We start from the raw sequence: 18,230 nt of genomic DNA on the forward strand, positions 1-18,230 counted from the left end.
GGCTATGCTGACCCATATACCAAAATTTACTGGCAGCAATGTACCTCTCCATGACTGGGCGCAGAGAGTGAGGGGCATGTTGAGAGTAGCAGGAGTGACTGCAGAAAATCAAGGGGAGATATTGCTGATTGCCCTTGAAGGCCATGCTCAAGAGACCATTTTATTGCGCCCTGAGAGTGAACGAAAGACGTTAGAGCAGGTGGTGAAGATTCTTGAGAGAGTGTATGGCGGGAAACCAGAAGCAGGAGATTTACAGGCGCAACTGTTCTACAGGCTGCAGGGTGAAGAAGAAGGTCTGCCACAGTATGCAAATGCACTCCAGAGAATAATGAGACAAATGCTTACAGCAGAGCCAGAGCTAGCACAAACCCCCGGTTATGCTGACCGTACCCTACGAGATCAATTCCTCCGCGGGTTACATAACCCCAAGATCAAAGGTGCCCTCCGTGAACGGCTCAGGGTAGAAAAAAAACTAACTTTCCAGGAAATATTGGAAGAAGCAGTCTCCCGCGCACAAACTGAAAATTGCGACCCGCAGAACGCCTGGGGAAAAGTTTGTATGCATAAGATAGTCCCGGGTGAGAAAAACCGAGAACCGAGCCAGCTTGAGGCTAAAGTGGATCAGTTACAAGAGACTGTTACTGCTCTACAAGAGTTGCTGAAGAATATGCAAGCCCCGGCGTCAGAAGTAGGAACTACAGCACCGCGGCCAAATACCCGCACGCATACCTATCAAGAAGAGAGGGGACAGATCGAGCAGAGACGATCGAGACCCGCTGGAGACTACCAGTGTTGGAACTGTGGAAATAGGAGCCATTTATTCCACACTGTCCGGAGAGGAAGACGTCTCAAGAAAGACCGCCGTTAAACTAGTGCCTCCCTCCATGGATGGGCACATGGCGGGGAGACCAACTGAGCTTAGAGAAAACCAACGCCCTGAAGATATAGCAGCCAGCACGCCGACGATCATGGGCGAATTTGAAGGGAAAGAAGTAAGATGCCTGATGGATACTGGGTCCCAAGTGACCACCATGCCAGAACAGTTCTTCTACCAACATTTTGGACAAACTGTATCCATTGACAAAGGGGCACATATCAAACTGAGGGCTGCAAACAATCTTCCCATTCCGGTTGTAGGGGTCGTGTGGATGAACATACGTGCCTGTGGCCAGAACTTGGGCAAAAAAGGGATTGTGTTAACGGAGGGCCGGTACGACAGAGAGGTGCCAGCTATCGTGGGCATGAACATCCTGAAAGAATTAGACCAGTTGCTCTTCAACAAGGGGGGCTGTGATTACTGGAAGACGACAGTTGCTAACCGGCCTGCCCAAAAGGTCTTCCAACACCTTATCCGTGCCCGAGGACTGTGGAAGAATGGTGGGAGCCGCTACCCGGTGGGGAGGGTTCGAGTCCCAAGACAGACAACAATTACTCTACCTCCAAATCGTGAGACAGTCCTCACCTTGCCAGTCGGGGCCCACCGTACACTCGAGGGGATGGAGGTGTTGGTGGAGCCTTATCGTGGTGAAGAGAATGGAGACGAACCGTTGGTGGCTCGCACTTTAGCAACAGTAAGAAATGGAAGGGTCCCTTTCCGTTGCGTGAACACCGGTGAACAGGCCTACACCTTGACCTCGGGAGTTGTTCCGGCCCATGTCTACCTGGCGCCTGAAGAGGTGGCGGCCGCAGAATCGATTGAATTGCAGCTCATGGCAGGGGAAGCCTGGACTTGGGCTGTTTCTATGGAAAGAAAAGAGAAACCCACTGATCAATGGAACAGTCGCGTCATCTTAGGGCAGATGGGAGTGGACCTGAGCCCCTTCGCTTCGGAGCAAGCCCAAGCCTTAGAGGACTTTATTTGGGAGAATCAAGCCACGTTCTCCCGTCACGCAGAAGATTTCGGCTGTACTGACAAGATTCAGCACGAAATACCCACGGAGATGCCCCACCGATCAGGGAAAGGTACAGGCAAATACCCCCAAAGTACTACCAAGAGGTAAAAGAGCTTTTGGCGCAGATGCTGAAGAGCGGGGTGGTAAGAGAAAGTCAGAGTCCATGGGCTGCCCCAATCGTGCTGGTCAAGAAAAAGGATGGGTCTACCCGCTTCTGTGTTGACTACCGCAAGCTTAATGGATGCACGGTTCGTGATTCCTACCCTCTGCCCCGAATAGAGGAGTCCCTGTCGGCGTTGGGAAAGGCACGTTACTTCTCCTCCCTCGATCTGGCCAGCGGATATTGGCAGGTCCCTGTGGCAGAGAAAGACAAGGCCAAGACCGCATTTATTGTACCCATGGGACTCTTCGAGTTCAATCGCATGCCGTTTGGACTAAATAATGCCCCAGGAACTTTTCAGCGCCTCATGGAAAGTTGCCTTGGAGACATGAACTTCGAGGCCACATTGATTTACCTGGATGACATAGTAGTGTATTCTGCAACCTTTGAGAAACATCTAGAAAACCTGGGCCAAGTGTTTCAGCGGTTACGGGCCCATGGGCTTAAACTAAATCCAAAAAAATGCCGGATCTTTCAGGAAGAGATTGAATATCTCGGACACAAGGTGTCAGAAGCCGGCGTACAGCCCTCCGATGGGAAAGTGAGAGCAGTGCTACAATGGCCCACACCCAGCACAGTGCGGGAGGTTCGAGCTTTCCTGGGGCTAGCCGGATATTACCGTCGCTTTATCAAAGATTTCGCGAAGGAGGCAGAACCTTTGCACAAATTGCTCCGAGGGACTGCGAAAGGGCTAAAAGCACAGAAAATTTGCTGGGGACCAAGACAAGCAGAAGCCTTACACCGATTGAAAGAGGCATTGGTTAGCGCCCCTGTGCTTGCCTATGCAGACTATAACCTCCCCTTTCGGTTGTATACAGACGCGAGCCTCTACGGCCTGGGTGCAGTACTGGCCCAGGTACAGAATGGTACTGAACGGGTGATTGCATATGGAAGTCGGACGTTACGGGAAGCCGAGCGCAACCCCGAGAATTACAGTTCCTTTCGGCTGGAGTTACTGCCACTAGTATGGGCAATAACCGAAAGGTTCTCGGAATATCTCACGGGAGCTCAAATTGAAGTTTATACGGATAATAACCCCCTGGCTCACATCTCCACCGCCAAACTGGGAGCAATGGAACAGAGGTGGCTGGCACGACTCTCCAGATACAATTATCATGTGCAGTACCGCTCTAAGCATGAAAATCAGAATGCGGATGCCCTTTCTCGTGTTACCACCGAAGCCCCAGTGGGGGAGAGAGATGAGCAGTTGGAGGAAGACGAAATTCCGGACTTCAGTAAATTCACCACTCAATTGGTAGAGGCTCGTATGCTGGAAATTACGTCGGGCATGACATCACGCCTGCTTGGCCAAACCAGAGAGGAATGGGTGAAAATTCAGTCATCTGACCCAGAACTGCTTCAAGTGAAGAGTTGGTGATCCAGCAGCGCAAGCCTAGAAAGGAAATACGGGCCATGCTGTCGCACGTGGCCCTCCAGATTCTCAGCCAGTGGGATAAGCTGTCGGTGCAAGAAGGGATGCTGTATCGGAAGGTGCACCTAGCTACAGAGTTGGAAGTACGGTGGCAAGTAGTGATACCCCAGAAGATGGCAGTACCACTGGCCCGAGAGGCGCATGAGAAGGGAGCCCATTTCGGACCGGACAAGACTTACCAGTGGTTGCAAAGAATAGTATACTGTCCTCAGATGCTTCGGGCAGTAGAGAAGGCCTGTAAACTGTGCCGTTCCTGTGAGTTAAGTAAAGCTACCCCACAGCGAGCACCAGTACGGACTATTGTAACCAAAGAGCCGTTGGAAGTACTCATGATCGATTATCTGAAGATTGGTCACTCCCACCGGGGCTATCAGTTCTGCCTTGTGATGACAGATCACTTCTCCAAATTTGCGGTGGTGACGCCCACCAGAGATCAGACAGCTGAATCAGCTGCTCGAGCCATCAGTGATGACTTTATCCGGGTGTACGGCTGCCCCAAAAGAATACATTCCGACCAAGGGGCTTGCTTTCAAGGCGGTGTCATGAGAGAGCTGCAAAGGATTTACGGAATGCAGAAGTCAAGGACTACGCCTTATCATCCACAGGGCAACGGAGCCTGCGAGAGATTTAACCGGACCCTCCTACAAATGCTACGCACGTTGGAGGATGATCGTAAGAATCACTGGCCCGGCTATCTCGCAGAACTCGTGTGGGCGTACAATAATCGTGTCCACTCCACCACTGGGTACACCCCATACGTACTACTCTTTGGAAGAGCCGGAAGAGGCATAGAAGAGCTCAACCTGGCTCCCCCCGAGATCAGTGAAGGTCAGAGCATAGGTTCCTGGGTTGACTGTCACCGTCGGCGGCTGGAGACTATCCATCGAATTGTCACCAAGCGGTTGCAAGAAAAGACACACCCGCAGCGGAAACCTGTGTGTGAAGCCCCGTTCTTGCCAGGAGACCGAGTACTAGTTGCAGAGAAACACCCGAGACACAAGTTGAGTGAGCGCTGGAAAACAGAGCCGTACATTGTGATTAGAAGAATCTCGCCCCACGGATCAGTATATGAAGTGAGAGGTGAGCGAAGAGGCGACACCCTCATCCTGCATCGTAATATGCTGAGGCCCTGCTATTCAGAAGACAGGACCAGACAAAGTACCTCGGAGACGGTGCCCGTGCCTGTTCCTGTTACCTTCAAAGAGGGCTCTGACGATGAAGAATGGTGGCGGGCCCCGACCAACCCAGCAGACTGGGAGAGATCCACACCCCCATCCTTTCAAGACACAGGTGCCACCCCTGCAGAGCAGGAGTCACTAATCTCCAGAGATGGGGACGGGAATACTGTACTCCCTGATACGGCGCCGACGTCTGGTGAGTTAGCTGTGGTGCCACGCCGGACTGAGCGGGCTAATGCTGGTATTCCCCCTGATCGGTACTTGGCAGATGAATTTGTGTGTTCTTTCACTGAATCCTGTTTTACGACATTGGCTCCCAAGCAACAGGTTGTGAAGCAGGGCAGGAGTTGCCACCGTGTGCCCCTTTGCAGAGTGCCTCAGGAGTGTATCGGCCGGGACGGCCGAGGTTAAAGAGGGGGGGAAATGTAAGACCTGTTAACATTTATATATATATAGGTTAAAAGACTGTTTGGTGGACTTCCTTGTGTTATGCTGCCACCTGCTGTCAAAACAGAGAACAGCGGGCAAAAGTCCTACTGCTCGAGTGACTGGTTCAGTCTGGAACAGGAGGAGGAGGAGTCTACATGTGGCTGTGTTTTTGCAGAGAGGAGTGTGCTCGAGTGGGCTGTAAGATAGAAGGCCTCAGTCTGCCCTGGTTTCCAAGGTCCAAGTACCTTAGAGTGTTGCGTGGTGTCCCCCCCAAGACACAGATCCAAAGAGGCTGGATGTGGAGCGAGGGGCCAGACAGCACGTGCAAATTACAGATCCAAAGAGGCTGGATGTGGAGAGCGAGGAGCCAGGCAGCACGTGCAAGTTACAGATCCGGGACAAAGACTTAACTTTAGAGGTGTCTGCCGGTGGAATACGGGCCCCAACGGTGACGAGGTACCCCACGCTGAAACCTGCAGTTAAGTGTGCACACTACTTTTAGTTAGGGACAGATAGGAAAAGACTCTGCACTGTGTTATACAAGTAAGATAACAAGGACTCTGCGTTTTTTTGTTTAATAAGGATTTCTGTGTTTTGCTTTTGGGAGTACAATCTGAGGCTTCCTATCCTTGACAAGTTATTCAAAGTAGTTGTATGTATATTGCATTATCTCTACTGCTGTGCTCCCTTCCCTCACTTTTCCTCCACCTGTGTTGTGCAATACATTATTAAATTTGCATTGATTAACCCCCGTGGTTCCGTGCAGTCCTTGCGTATACCGTTACCTGCAGGTTATTACACCCCTATACAGATAGAAGGCGGCAGCCTGCAGAGCATTGCACCCCTGTACAGATAGAAGGCTACAGGCTGCAGCGTATTATTGCACCCCTGTACAGATAGAAAGCGGCAGGCTGCAGAGCATTGCACCCCTGTACAGATAGAAAGCGGCAGGCTGCAGAGCATTGCACCCCTGTACAGATAGAAAGCGGCAGGCTGCAGAGCATTGCACCCCTGTACAGATAGGAGACAGGTTGCAAACGACATGTATGATTAGAGGGACAGTCTCCTTTGCAGCAGCTGACATGTTTTCTGTTTTCATTTGTTGTTTCTGTCGCATTGTGAGGTTTATACCGCGTGTGTGATTAATGTAACATTCATATACTGACTGTCAGCAGCGACCTGGAGACTGCGCCCTCCATACAGGCTGCAGAAAGAGGGACCTGGACGCCATCAAACTCCTGGTGGAATATGGAGCGTCTGTGGATTGTCAAAACGTGAGTATCTATCTATTTAAAAAAGTTTTGGCACCCTTGGGGATTTGTCTGCTCAGATAACTTTGAGCTAGGCTTCAGACCCTAATTAGCCGGTTAGGGTTATGGCTTGTCACCATCATTGTTAGGAAAGGCCGGGTGATGCAAATTTCACAATTATCGAAACCCAGCCTCCTCTAACCTTTTGCCAAAAAATAGCAGCCACGGTTTCTTCTAAGCAGCTGCCTAGCACTCTGAAAATGAAAATGGTGGAAGCCCACAAAGCAAGAGAATTCTATAAGAAGATGGCAAACCATTTTTATGTTGCCTTTTCCTCAGTTCAAAATGTAACTAGGAAATGGCCGTTACCAGGAACAGTGGAGGTCAAGATAATATCTGGAAGACCAAGCAAAATATCTTTGAGAGCTGCTTGTATGATTGCTAGAGGCAAATCAGAACCCCTGCGTGACTGCAAAAGACCCTCAGGAAGGTTTAGCAGACTTTGGAGTTGTGGTACATTGTTCTACTGTTCAGTGACACCTGCACAAATATGGCCTTCATGGAAGAGACATCAGAAAAAAAACCTCTCCTGCATCCTCACCATAAAATTCAGCATCAGAAGTCTGCAAAAGAACATCTAAACAAGCCTGATGCATTTTGGAAACAAGTCCTGTGGACCGATGAGGTTAAAATGGAATTCTATGGCCACAATGATCAAAGGTATGTGTGGAGAAAAAAGGGCATAGAATTTCAGGAAAAGAACATCTCGTAAACCATTAAACATGGGTGTGGAACAATCATGCATTGGGATTATGTTATACCCAATGGCACAATGAACATTTCACGGGTAGAGGGAAGAATGGATTCAATGAAATTACAACAAATTCTTGATACAAACGTAACACCATCTGTAAAAAAGCTGAAGGTGAAAAAAGGAGAAAATAAGAGAAGAGAGGATGGATAATGATCTGAATTACAAATCAAAATCCACAATAGACGACCTCAAAAGGCGCAAGCTGAAGGTTTTACAATGTCCTCACAGTCCCCTGATCTGAACTTCATTGAAAATCTGTGGCTAGATCTCAACAGAGCAGTGCATGCAAGACGAGGCAGGAATCTCACAGAACTGGAAGACGTCTCCAAGGAAGAGCAGTGCATGCAAGACGACCAGGAATCTCACAGAACTGGAAGACATCTTCAAGGAAGAGCAGTGCATGCAAGATGAACCAGGAATCTCACAGAACTGGAAAACGTCTCCAAGGAAGAGCAAAGCATGCAAGACGAGCCAGGAATCTCACAGAACTGGAAGACATCTTCAAGGAAGAGCAGTGCATGCAAGATGAACCAGGAATCTCACAGAACTGGAAAACGTCTCCAAGGAAGAGCAAAGCATGCAAGACGAGCCAGGAATCTCACAAGACTGGAAAACGTCTCCAAGGAAGAGCAAAGCATGCAAGACGAGCCAGGAATCTCACAGAACTGGAAGACGTCTCCATGGGTGAGCAGTGCATGCACGACGAGCCAAGAATCTCACAGAACTGGAAGACTTTTTCAAGTAACAGCAGTGCATGCAAGATGAGCCAGGAATATCACAGAACTGGAAGACGTCTCCAAGGAAGAGCAAAGCATGCAAAACGAGCCAGGAATCTCACAGAACTGGAAGACATCTCCATGGGAGAGCAGTGCATGCAAGACGAACCGGGAATCTCACAGAACTGGAAGACGTCTCCAAGGAAGAGCAAAGCATGCAAGACGAGCCAGGAATTTCACAGAACTGGAAGACATCTCCATGGGAGAGCAGTGCATGCAAGACGAGCCGGGAATCTCACAGAACTGGAAGACGTCTCCAAGGAAGAGCAGTGCATACAAGACGTGCCAGGAATCTCACAGAACTGGAAGACGTCTCCAATGAAAAATGGATGAAAATACCTTAAACAAGAAATGAAAGACTCTTGGCTGCTACAAAAAGCGTTTACAAGCTGTGATACTTGCCAAAGGGGATGCTACTAGGCACTAACCATGCAGGGTGGCCAAACTTTTGCCTCTGCCCATTTTCCTTTTTTTATTATCTAAAAAATTGAAAAGTTGAAAATATTTTTTTTTGCCTAAAATACAAACGAAATGTGTCATCTTCAACTTAAATGTTCACAATAAGAGTAATTTTGACCAGGGGTGCCCAAACATTTAGCTGCCACTGTATCGATCTATCTATCTATCTATCGATCTATCCTCTATCTATCATGTATCTATCTCTTGCAGGGTGATGGACAGACCCCGCTCCACGTTGCAGCCGGGGAAGGGGATGAGATGATTGTGAAGTTCCTTCATCAGTGTAAAGCCAATCCCAACCTCACGGACAGGGTAAATTCTATCTTTATATTCTCTTTTTTCCTCTTGTATTGTGGGATTTATAGATCTCACTATACAAGGGAAAGAGGTGAGACTGTAAGCGGGTCCGGTCTGGATGTGTGATCTCTTACCAATGACCCTGTACACAATTTAAACAGAATCTGTAATCAGATTTGCTGTTTAATCTGAGAGCAGCACTATACAGGTGCAGAGAGCCCGATTTCAGTGATGTGTCACTTAATAGGCTATGTACTATAGTTTCAATATAATCAGTGTTTTATCAGCAAGAGATTATCACTAGGTGTCATGTGCAGACAAGTCAGGCTAATCTGTGTAACCCCGCCTCCACCAGTGATCGGCAGCTTAATGACAATACACAGTGTACACAGGAATCTGCAGGCAGTATCACACATGAGATGCTCAGATACAGAAGCTCAGCAGACAGTATTACACGTGACATGCTCAGATACAGAAGCTCAGCAGGCAGTATCACACATGAGATGCTCAGATACAGAAGCTCAGCAGACAGTATTACACGTGACATGCTCAGATACAGAAGCTCAGCAGGCAGTATCACACATGAGATGCTCAGATACTGAAGCTCAGCAGGCAGTATCATACATGAGATGCTCAGATACAGAAGCTCAGCAGGCAGTATCATACATGAGATGCTCAGATACAGAAGCTCAGCAGGCAGTATCATACATGAGATGCTCAGATACAGAAGCTCAGCAGGCAGTATCATACATGAGATGCTCAGATACAGAAGCTCAGCAGGCAGTATCACATGTGACATGCTCAGATACAGAAGCTCAGCAGGCAGTATCATACATGAGATGCTCAGATACTGAAGCTCAGCAGGCAGTATCATACATGAGATGCTCAGATACAGAAGCTCAGCAGGCAGTATCACATGTGACATGCTCAGATACAGAAGCTCAGCAGGCAGTATCACATGTGACATGCTCAGATACAGAAGCTCAGCAGGCAGTATCATACATGAGATGCTCAGATACAGAAGCTCAGCAGGCAGTATCATACATGAGATGCTCAGATACAGAAGCTCAGCAGGCAGTATCACACATGAGATGCTCAGATATAGAAGCTCAGCAGGCAGTATCACATGTGACATGCTCAGATACAGAAGCTCAGCAGGCAGTATCATACATGAGATGCTCAGATACAGAAGCTCAGCAGGCAGTATCATACATGAGATGCTCAGATACAGAAGCTCAGCAGGCAGTATCATACATGAGATGCTCAGATACAGAAGCTCAGCAGGCAGTATCATACATGAGATGCTCAGATACAGAAGCTCAGCAGGCAGTATCACATGTGACATGCTCAGATACAGAAGCTCAGCAGGCAGTATCATACATGAGATGCTCAGATACAGAAGCTCAGCAGGCAGTATCATACATGAGATGCTCAGATACAGAAGCTCAGCAGGCAGTATCATACATGAGATGCTCAGATACAGAAGCTCAGCAGGCAGTATCATACATGAGATGCTCAGATACAGAAGCTCAGCAGGCAGTATCATACATGAGATGCTCAGATACAGAAGCTCAGCAGGCAGTATCACACATGAGATGCTCAGATACAGAAGCTCAGCAGGCAGTATCATACATGAGATGCTCAGATACAGAAGCTCAGCAGGCAGTATCATACATGAGATGCTCAGATACAGAAGCTCAGCAGGCAGTATCACACATGAGATGCTCAGATACAGAAGCTCAGCAGGCAGTATCATACATGAGATGCTCAGATACAGAAGCTCAGCAGGCAGTATCACACATGAGATGCTCAGATACAGAAGCTCAGCAGGCAGTATCACACATGAGATGCTCAGATACAGAAGCTCAGCAGGCAGTATCACACATGAGATGCTCAGATACAGAAGCTCAGCAGGCAGTATCATACATGAGATGCTCAGATACAGAAGCTCAGCAGGCAGTATCATACATGAGATGCTCAGATACAGAAGCTCAACAGGCAGTATCACACATGAGATGCTCAGATACAGAAGCTCAGCAGGCAGTATCATACATGAGATGCTCAGATACAGAAGCTCAGCAGGCAGTATCACACATGAGATGCTCAGATACAGAAGCTCAGCAGGCAGTATCATACATGAGATGCTCAGATACAGAAGCTCAGCAGGCAGTATCATACATGAGATGCTCAGATACAGAAGCTCAGCAGGCAGTATCATACATGAGATGCTCAGATACTGAAGCTCAGCAGGCAGTATCATACATGAGATGCTCTGATACTGAAGCTCAGCAGGCAGTATCATACATGAGATGCTCAGATACAGAAGCTCAGCAGGCAGTATCATACATGAGATGCTCAGATACAGAAGCTCAGCAGGCAGTATCACACATGAGATGCTCAGATATAGAAGCTCAGCAGGCAGTATCATACATGAGATGCTCAGATACAGAAGCTCAGCAGGCAGTATCATACATGAGATGCTCAGATACAGAAGCTCAGCAGGCAGTATCATACATGAGATGCTCAGATACAGAAGCTCAGCAGGCAGTATCATACATGAGATGCTCAGATACAGAAGCTCAGCAGGCAGTATCATACATGAGATGCTCAGATACTGAAGCTCAGCAGGCAGTATCATACATGAGATGCTCTGATACTGAAGCTCAGCAGGCAGTATCATACATGAGATGCTCAGATACAGAAGCTCAGCAGGCAGTATCATACATGAGATGCTCAGATACAGAAGCTCAGCAGGCAGTATCATACATGAGATGCTCAGATACTGAAGCTCAGCAGGCAGTATCACACATGAGATGCTCAGATACAGAAGCTCAGCAGGCAGTATCACACATGAGATGCTCAGATACAGAAGCTCAGCAGGCAGTATCATACATGAGATGCTCAGATACAGAAGCTCAGCAGGCAGTATCATACATGAGATGCTCAGATACAGAAGCTCAGCAGGCAGCATCATACATGAGATGCTCAGATACAGAAGCTCAGCAGGCAGTATCATACATGAGATGCTCAGATACTGAAGCTCAGCAGGCAGTATCATACATGAGATGCTCAGATACTGAAGCTCAGCAGGCAGTATCATACATGAGATGCTCAGATATAGAAGCTCAGCAGGCAGTATCATACATGAGATGCTCAGATACAGAAGCTCAGCAGGCAGTATCACACATGAGAAGCTCAGATATAGAAGCTCAGCAGGCAGTATCATACATGAGATGCTCAGATACAGAAGCTCAGCAGGCAGTATCATACATGAGATGCTCAGATACAGAAGCTCAGCAGGCAGTATCATACATGAGATGCTCAGATACAGAAGCTCAGCAGGCAGTATCATACATGAGATGCTCAGATACTGAAGCTCAGCAGGCAGTATCACACATGAGATGCTCAGATATAGAAGCTCAGCAGGCAGTATCATACATGAGATGCTCAGATACAGAAGCTCAGCAGGCAGTATCATACATGAGATGCTCAGATACAGAAGCTCAGCAGGCAGTATCATACATGAGATGCTCAGATACAGAAGCTCAGCAGGCAGTATCACACATGAGATGCTCAGATATAGAAGCTCAGCAGGCAGTATCATACATGAGATGCTCAGATACAGAAGCTCAGCAGGCAGTATCATACATGAGATGCTCAGATACAGAAGCTCAGCAGGCAGTATCACACATGAGATGCTCAGATACAGAAGCTCAGCAGGCAGTATCACACATGAGATGCTCAGATACAGAAGCTCAGCAGGCAGTATCACACATGAGATGCTCAGATACAGAAGCTCAGCAGGCAGTATCATACATGAGATGCTCAGATACAGAAGCTCAGCAGGCAGTATCATACATGAGATGCTCAGATACAGAAGCTCAGCAGGCAGTATCATACATGAGATGCTCAGATACAGAAGCTCAGCAGGCAGTATCATACATGAGATGCTCAGATACTGAAGCTCAGCAGGCAGTATCACACATGAGATGCTCAGATACAGAAGCTCAGCAGGCAGTATCATACATGAGATGCTCAGATACAGAAGCTCAGCAGGCAGTATCATACATGAGATGCTCAGATACTGAAGCTCAGCAGGCAGTATCACACATGAGATGCTCAGATACAGAAGCTCAGCAGGCAGTATCATACATGAGATGCTCAGATACAGAAGCTCAGCATTACATGATGGGCTCCTGACCTCTCGTTGTTCTCTGCAGATGGACAGATCTCCCCTCCACGTCGCTGCAGAGAGAGGACACACCGGGATTGTGGAAATACTCACAGAGAAGTTTCGGGCCAATGTTTTAGCACGGACCAAGGTGAGGATATCCTGCCCGCTCCATCTCTCCTGCATTATTAAGCCGTGTGAGCCAAAGACAAGGGGGGTGCAAAACAGAGGGGTCTGTCACTGATTCATTATTTGGTTTTGTTTTTTGTCTCTTTCCTTTATTGTCTTGCATTATTAGTTTATTAGTTGACGGTTTTTATGCCAAATTCATAAAAATGGCGCACGCAATTCATTAATTTGGTGCTAAGTGAAAAAAAGGACTTTAGTCCTGCCTTAGGCTACTTTCACACATCTGGTTTGAGCACTGCGGCTCAATCCGGCTGTGAAACCTATGCAACGGATGCGGCGAAAACACCGCATCCTTTGCATAAGTTTTTACATGCGGCCGGTCCGTTTTTTTCCGGTTGCGGCACGCTACTGAGCATGCGCAGTGGAAGAAACCGCATGCGGCGGCCGGATGCGTTTTTTTCCGCATCGCGCCGCATCCGGCATCCATGGGCATGCATTGAAAATGCGCCGCAGCGGCCGGATGCAGCGCGATGCGTTTTTTTTGCCGGACAAAAAAACGTTGCAAGACACGTTGCCTCCGGCCGCCGCTTTGATAAATTTTGCTGCATCCGGAAAAAAACGGATGCAACGCAAAGCCATCAGGTACAATCCGGTAACAATGCAAATCTATGGGGATAAAACGGATGCGGTACCGGATCCGTTTTACCCGTTTTTTTCCGGATTGTACCTGATGGGAAAGAACTGATGTGTGAAAGTAGCCTAAGGCTATGTGCCCACGCTACAGGATTTACCGCGGATTTACCGCGGATTTTGCCGCGGATTTACCGCGGATTTGCCGAAAATCTGCAGCAGCAGCACTTCCAAGCCATTTCAATGGCATTTTGGAAATGCTGTGCCCATGCTGCGGATTTTTCCGCGGCGGATTTGCCGCGGATTTTGATGCGGAAAAATCTGCAGCATGTCAATTGTTTGGTGCAGATTTGGTGCGGATTTTTGGCTTTGAATGGGAAAAAAAAAAAAAATCCGCATCAAAATCCGCGGCAAATCCGCGGTAAATCCGCGGCAAATCCGCGTGTGCGGATTTGCCGCGAAAGTCGCGGATTTTCAGGCAAAAAAATCCGCAGGGACATTCTAGCGTGGGCACATAGCTTTACACTGTGACTTTTGGCATCAAAATACAGGCGTACTAAGAAATCCAACAGGAGGGGGAGTCGCACCAAACTTTGCAGCTTTTTAAAAAGTCGCAAATGATGAATCAGACTAAAACATTTGGTAATTGCTGTATCATCCAGTGACCACAAGGGGGAGCACCAGGCTCCTCACACATTACTAGCTGCTATGTTATCCAGTGACCACAAGGGGGAGCACCAAGCTCCTCACACATTATTTCTAAGATGAGCTGCTATATAAACCAGTGACCACAAGGGGGAGCACAAAGCTTCTCACACATTATTCCATGGCAAGCTGCTATATTATCCAGTGACCACAAGGGGAGCACCATGCTGCTAGTGCTGATATCTCAGTGCACAGACCAAGCGCCCGTCACCCCAATTCCTTTTCATATTTGCTCATATTCTTCTGGATTTGCTTCCCAGGATGGCGACACTCTAATGCACATCGCCTCGCAGTGTGGACATTCAGAAACCGCGCTCACATTCCTGAAAAAGGGCGTCCTGCTGCACATGCCCAATAAGGTGGGTATGAAATTAATGCCAGGATGGTGCCATCTAAACCACTTGCCAACATTAAATGTCACTTTAACACTAGACAAGTAAATCAGGTCGTCATTACTCTCTGTTTTGCAAAATTTTCTGAGCGCAGCCTGCAGTGTAAAGCATGGTGGTTTTGATCACAATATTGTATTTTATATATATATATATATATATATATATATATATATATATATATATAAAATTATTTTTTTTCCTAGCAGCTTGTTGAGAATATTACACCCTGTTCTTCAAGGTCTGTGTTACCCCTAGCATTAATATACATTGATAGTATAATAATAATAATAATAATAATAATAAAAATAATATTCATTATCCAGGCATCTGATTTCAGGCATAACAGCCCCAACAATTGTGCTGTCCGACCACGCACTAAAATCTGTCCATGGCTGATGTCTGCTCAGGAGGAAGAGGTTGCTTGGATAGCCCTTTAAAATCTACTGCAATAAATCAAGGATCCCTATATTCGGCTATGGTACACAGAATTAAAAAAAAAAAAACCTCCATGCTTTACACTGCTGTCTGCATCTAGAAAACCTGAAAATCAGTATAAAGTGACAATAAATAATTTTTTGTTCAGGAGATTTTTTTTTTTTTTACCCCTAACATGAGACCATAAACATCATTAGTGGTTATTTATTAATTTTTTTGTAGCTCTTCACTGCTGAATAATAAGAGGCAGTGTCTTTTTTTGCACACTTACTGTGTATTTCACTAAGTTAATGAAAGAACCCTCTGAAAAAGCTTTCTAGCTCTTAAGGGCATAAGTTTGTTTAGAACGGACTCCATTGAATTGATAGGAGATTGTGTTTTATTTATTTTCATTAAAAATAGGCTGCTCAGGGGCGGGTCTAAAGATAAGCACCGCCCACGAGGGACTGAGAAACAATTAAATTTACTTTATAGGCAGTTTCTATTAATATTGTACATTGTGGAACATAATATATAATGGAAACAGTCTCTAGACTCAGGCATATGAGTAATAATATTATTGAATGTAATAAATGATGTCTTCCTTACCCTGCAGTCGGGGGCGCTGTGCCTCCATGCAGCAGCCAGGAGGGGGCACACTGCTGTGGTAAAGGCGCTGTTACTGAAGGGGGCTCAAGTCAATGCAAGAACCAAGGAGAACTACACCGCGCTTCACATTGCCGTGGAGAACTGCAAACCACAGGTGGTCCAGACCCTGCTCGGCTTCGGAGCACACGTACAACCCAAAGGAGGGAAGGTGAGACTGCAAAGGCCAAAGTAAATCTTATTAACATTATCTCCTTTTTTTTTTTTTTTTTTTTTTTTTTAATTACCCCATAAAATAATTGTAAATTATCAAAGCTAAAATTCAATTCCCTTCTGGCATTCCATGGCTATTACACCAGACGGCCACATGATGGCGGCAGAGTCCCACATTCTGATACAATGTGGCCATGAATGTGATTTATAGGACTCGCTCCATCGGAGAGTGGATGACTACTTTGTGCTACGTCGTCCATGGATGACACATTGTGAAGTCACCACATCCTGACCCTGCTGGGAGCGCGGATTTATGTCTTTACCCCGATCCATAAAATAAAGATGGTTTCTTTTTATTACAAGGCTCAGTCAGTGCATTACTTTTATTTTTATTGATCCAGATAACTAATGATGCAACATTGCAAAGTCTGGATACAGAATCTCCTCCCGTAATGTGTACACAGCTCCTATGCGTCTCCATGTTAATGCATCGTCTGCAATAATGTGTCGGTAAAAATGAGTTATCCATCGACTCTGAATCTGTATAGCATTAGTGAGGTGCTGCCATCGTGGCGTGCGTCAGCTGCTGCCAGAGACTGACGGCTATAAAACATATACAGCTGCACTCTAGAATGCTAACAATCAATAAGGGAACTCTGGCATTGCATTACTGCTATAGGAATATATAAGAAAAAAAGAGATATTTAGCTTATGTATTGGCCAATGCATGTGAGCCCGGTCACCGCGGCAAGGTAATCTCTATATACCGGGAACCTATCTCAAATGCCTCTGCGTTAAAAACCTCCAGGTCTGGACAGCTAGACTAAAAACTTAACTTGAAATGCCCAGACATGGAGGATTTTAACTCAGAGGTATTTGAGATAGGTTTCTGGTATATAGAGATTACCTTGTCGTGGTGACTGGGCTCACATGCATTGGCTATTACATAAGCTAAACATCTTTTTTTCCAAATACTCCTATAGCAGTAATGCAATGCCAGAGTTCTGTTATTCATTGTTAGCATGTCAGTGTGCAGCTGTATGTGTTTTGTAGTTATAATGTGTTTTCAGCTGGCACCTGTTCATACCAGTTGGATGTGCGGGTCAGTCTTTTTGATATATTTATAGAGACTGACGGGTATTGTGCACTCATTGCCTAATTCTAATTAGTTGGACTGGTATGTACTAATGAGAAAACCTGGCGAGTGTCTAATGCTGCGGACCCGGGCAGTGCTGGATAACCGCTGCCTGGTGCAGCCTCAGACTGGCGGCTCGCTCACACCCCTGTATATATGGGATGAGTGCTATCCGATTGTCATCAGAGGGCACTCAGGTCAGCGATAAGTAACGGGGCAGTGCTGATGACCGGTTTTAATCTCATATTGATGCAACACATGTAGATTGACTCTCAAGTCGGATGCAATTCACTTATCCAGGTCTATGTGTGACACCCCTGGGGCTCAGTCGCCACAGGGTATTGCATCTGACTTAAGTTGAAATGCTCATCTGAGTAAGAAAAGGTTAACCACTGGTCTTTTCTAGCTTACACAACACAGGAAGCCAGACTGCAAAGGAAATTCCCGGTTGCTGGGACAACCACTAGTGAGTCATCAGAAAGGTGGGGGCTGCCTGGGGAAGTGAGCGAGCACACACAGTTTCATTTCAGAACACTGCAGAACTTCAGAACAGACACAGGAGAGAGAACAGCTTGAGGCAGAAAAGAGCGGCCTCTGGGGGGATGTTGAACAGCTCCCCCCAGGTACAAGGCAGACTGAGAGAGAAGCAGGAGACTACCGGGTGGAGCTGTGAGACCGAGGAGCAACACGGTATCTGGAGGGTGAGCCCCAACAGCCCCTTCGGGATCGGCGTCACACAGGGTGCAGAAGCCCTAGGGTAGAACATACTTCACGTTGGACTACCAGAATCTGCAGGGAAGGGGGATTTCACGTCCCACTGCCCACCACCCAGAGTCCCGGGGCACCAGCAGCAAATAGAGACAGGAGCCACGGCCATGGTCGGGTCCATAACAAGTTTTGCACTGCCTGCGTATGGGACGGCAACTAAAGCCAAGGACACTGAGGTCTCCAAGTAGCGGCGGCTAATCCCTGGCCACACACCACGGGTGGCGCTGCAAAGCAAACCCCCATCCCCTGTTACCCATCACCCATCACTCTCTTTGATGTAGCCGACGGGGCCACGGGGCCAGGTCAGGCCATTCACAGCAACCACAAACACCACTGTCCCGGTGACGGGTAGCCCTGCAGGTCCTGTGGGGCGCTACATA

The 18,230-nt window shown here is 47.2% G+C and overlaps 1 protein-coding gene across 1 annotated transcript in view; it reads left to right on the top strand.

The window, feature by feature from the left end:
- Window positions 1-18,230, top strand: part of LOC142243938 (uncharacterized) — an 84,311-nt gene that overhangs the window by 14,043 nt on the left and 52,038 nt on the right. The window contains exons 6-10 of the mRNA XM_075316130.1: window positions 6,264-6,365; window positions 8,601-8,702; window positions 12,908-13,009; window positions 14,583-14,681; window positions 15,745-15,945. Of these exons, the coding sequence (XP_075172245.1) occupies window positions 6,264-6,365; window positions 8,601-8,702; window positions 12,908-13,009; window positions 14,583-14,681; window positions 15,745-15,945 (606 nt within the window). The remainder of the gene's footprint in view (window positions 1-6,263; window positions 6,366-8,600; window positions 8,703-12,907; window positions 13,010-14,582; window positions 14,682-15,744; window positions 15,946-18,230) is intronic.

Source organism: Anomaloglossus baeobatrachus, chromosome 6 (genome assembly GCF_048569485.1).
Source record: "Anomaloglossus baeobatrachus isolate aAnoBae1 chromosome 6, aAnoBae1.hap1, whole genome shotgun sequence".
NCBI lineage: Eukaryota > Metazoa > Chordata > Amphibia > Anura > Aromobatidae > Anomaloglossus > Anomaloglossus baeobatrachus.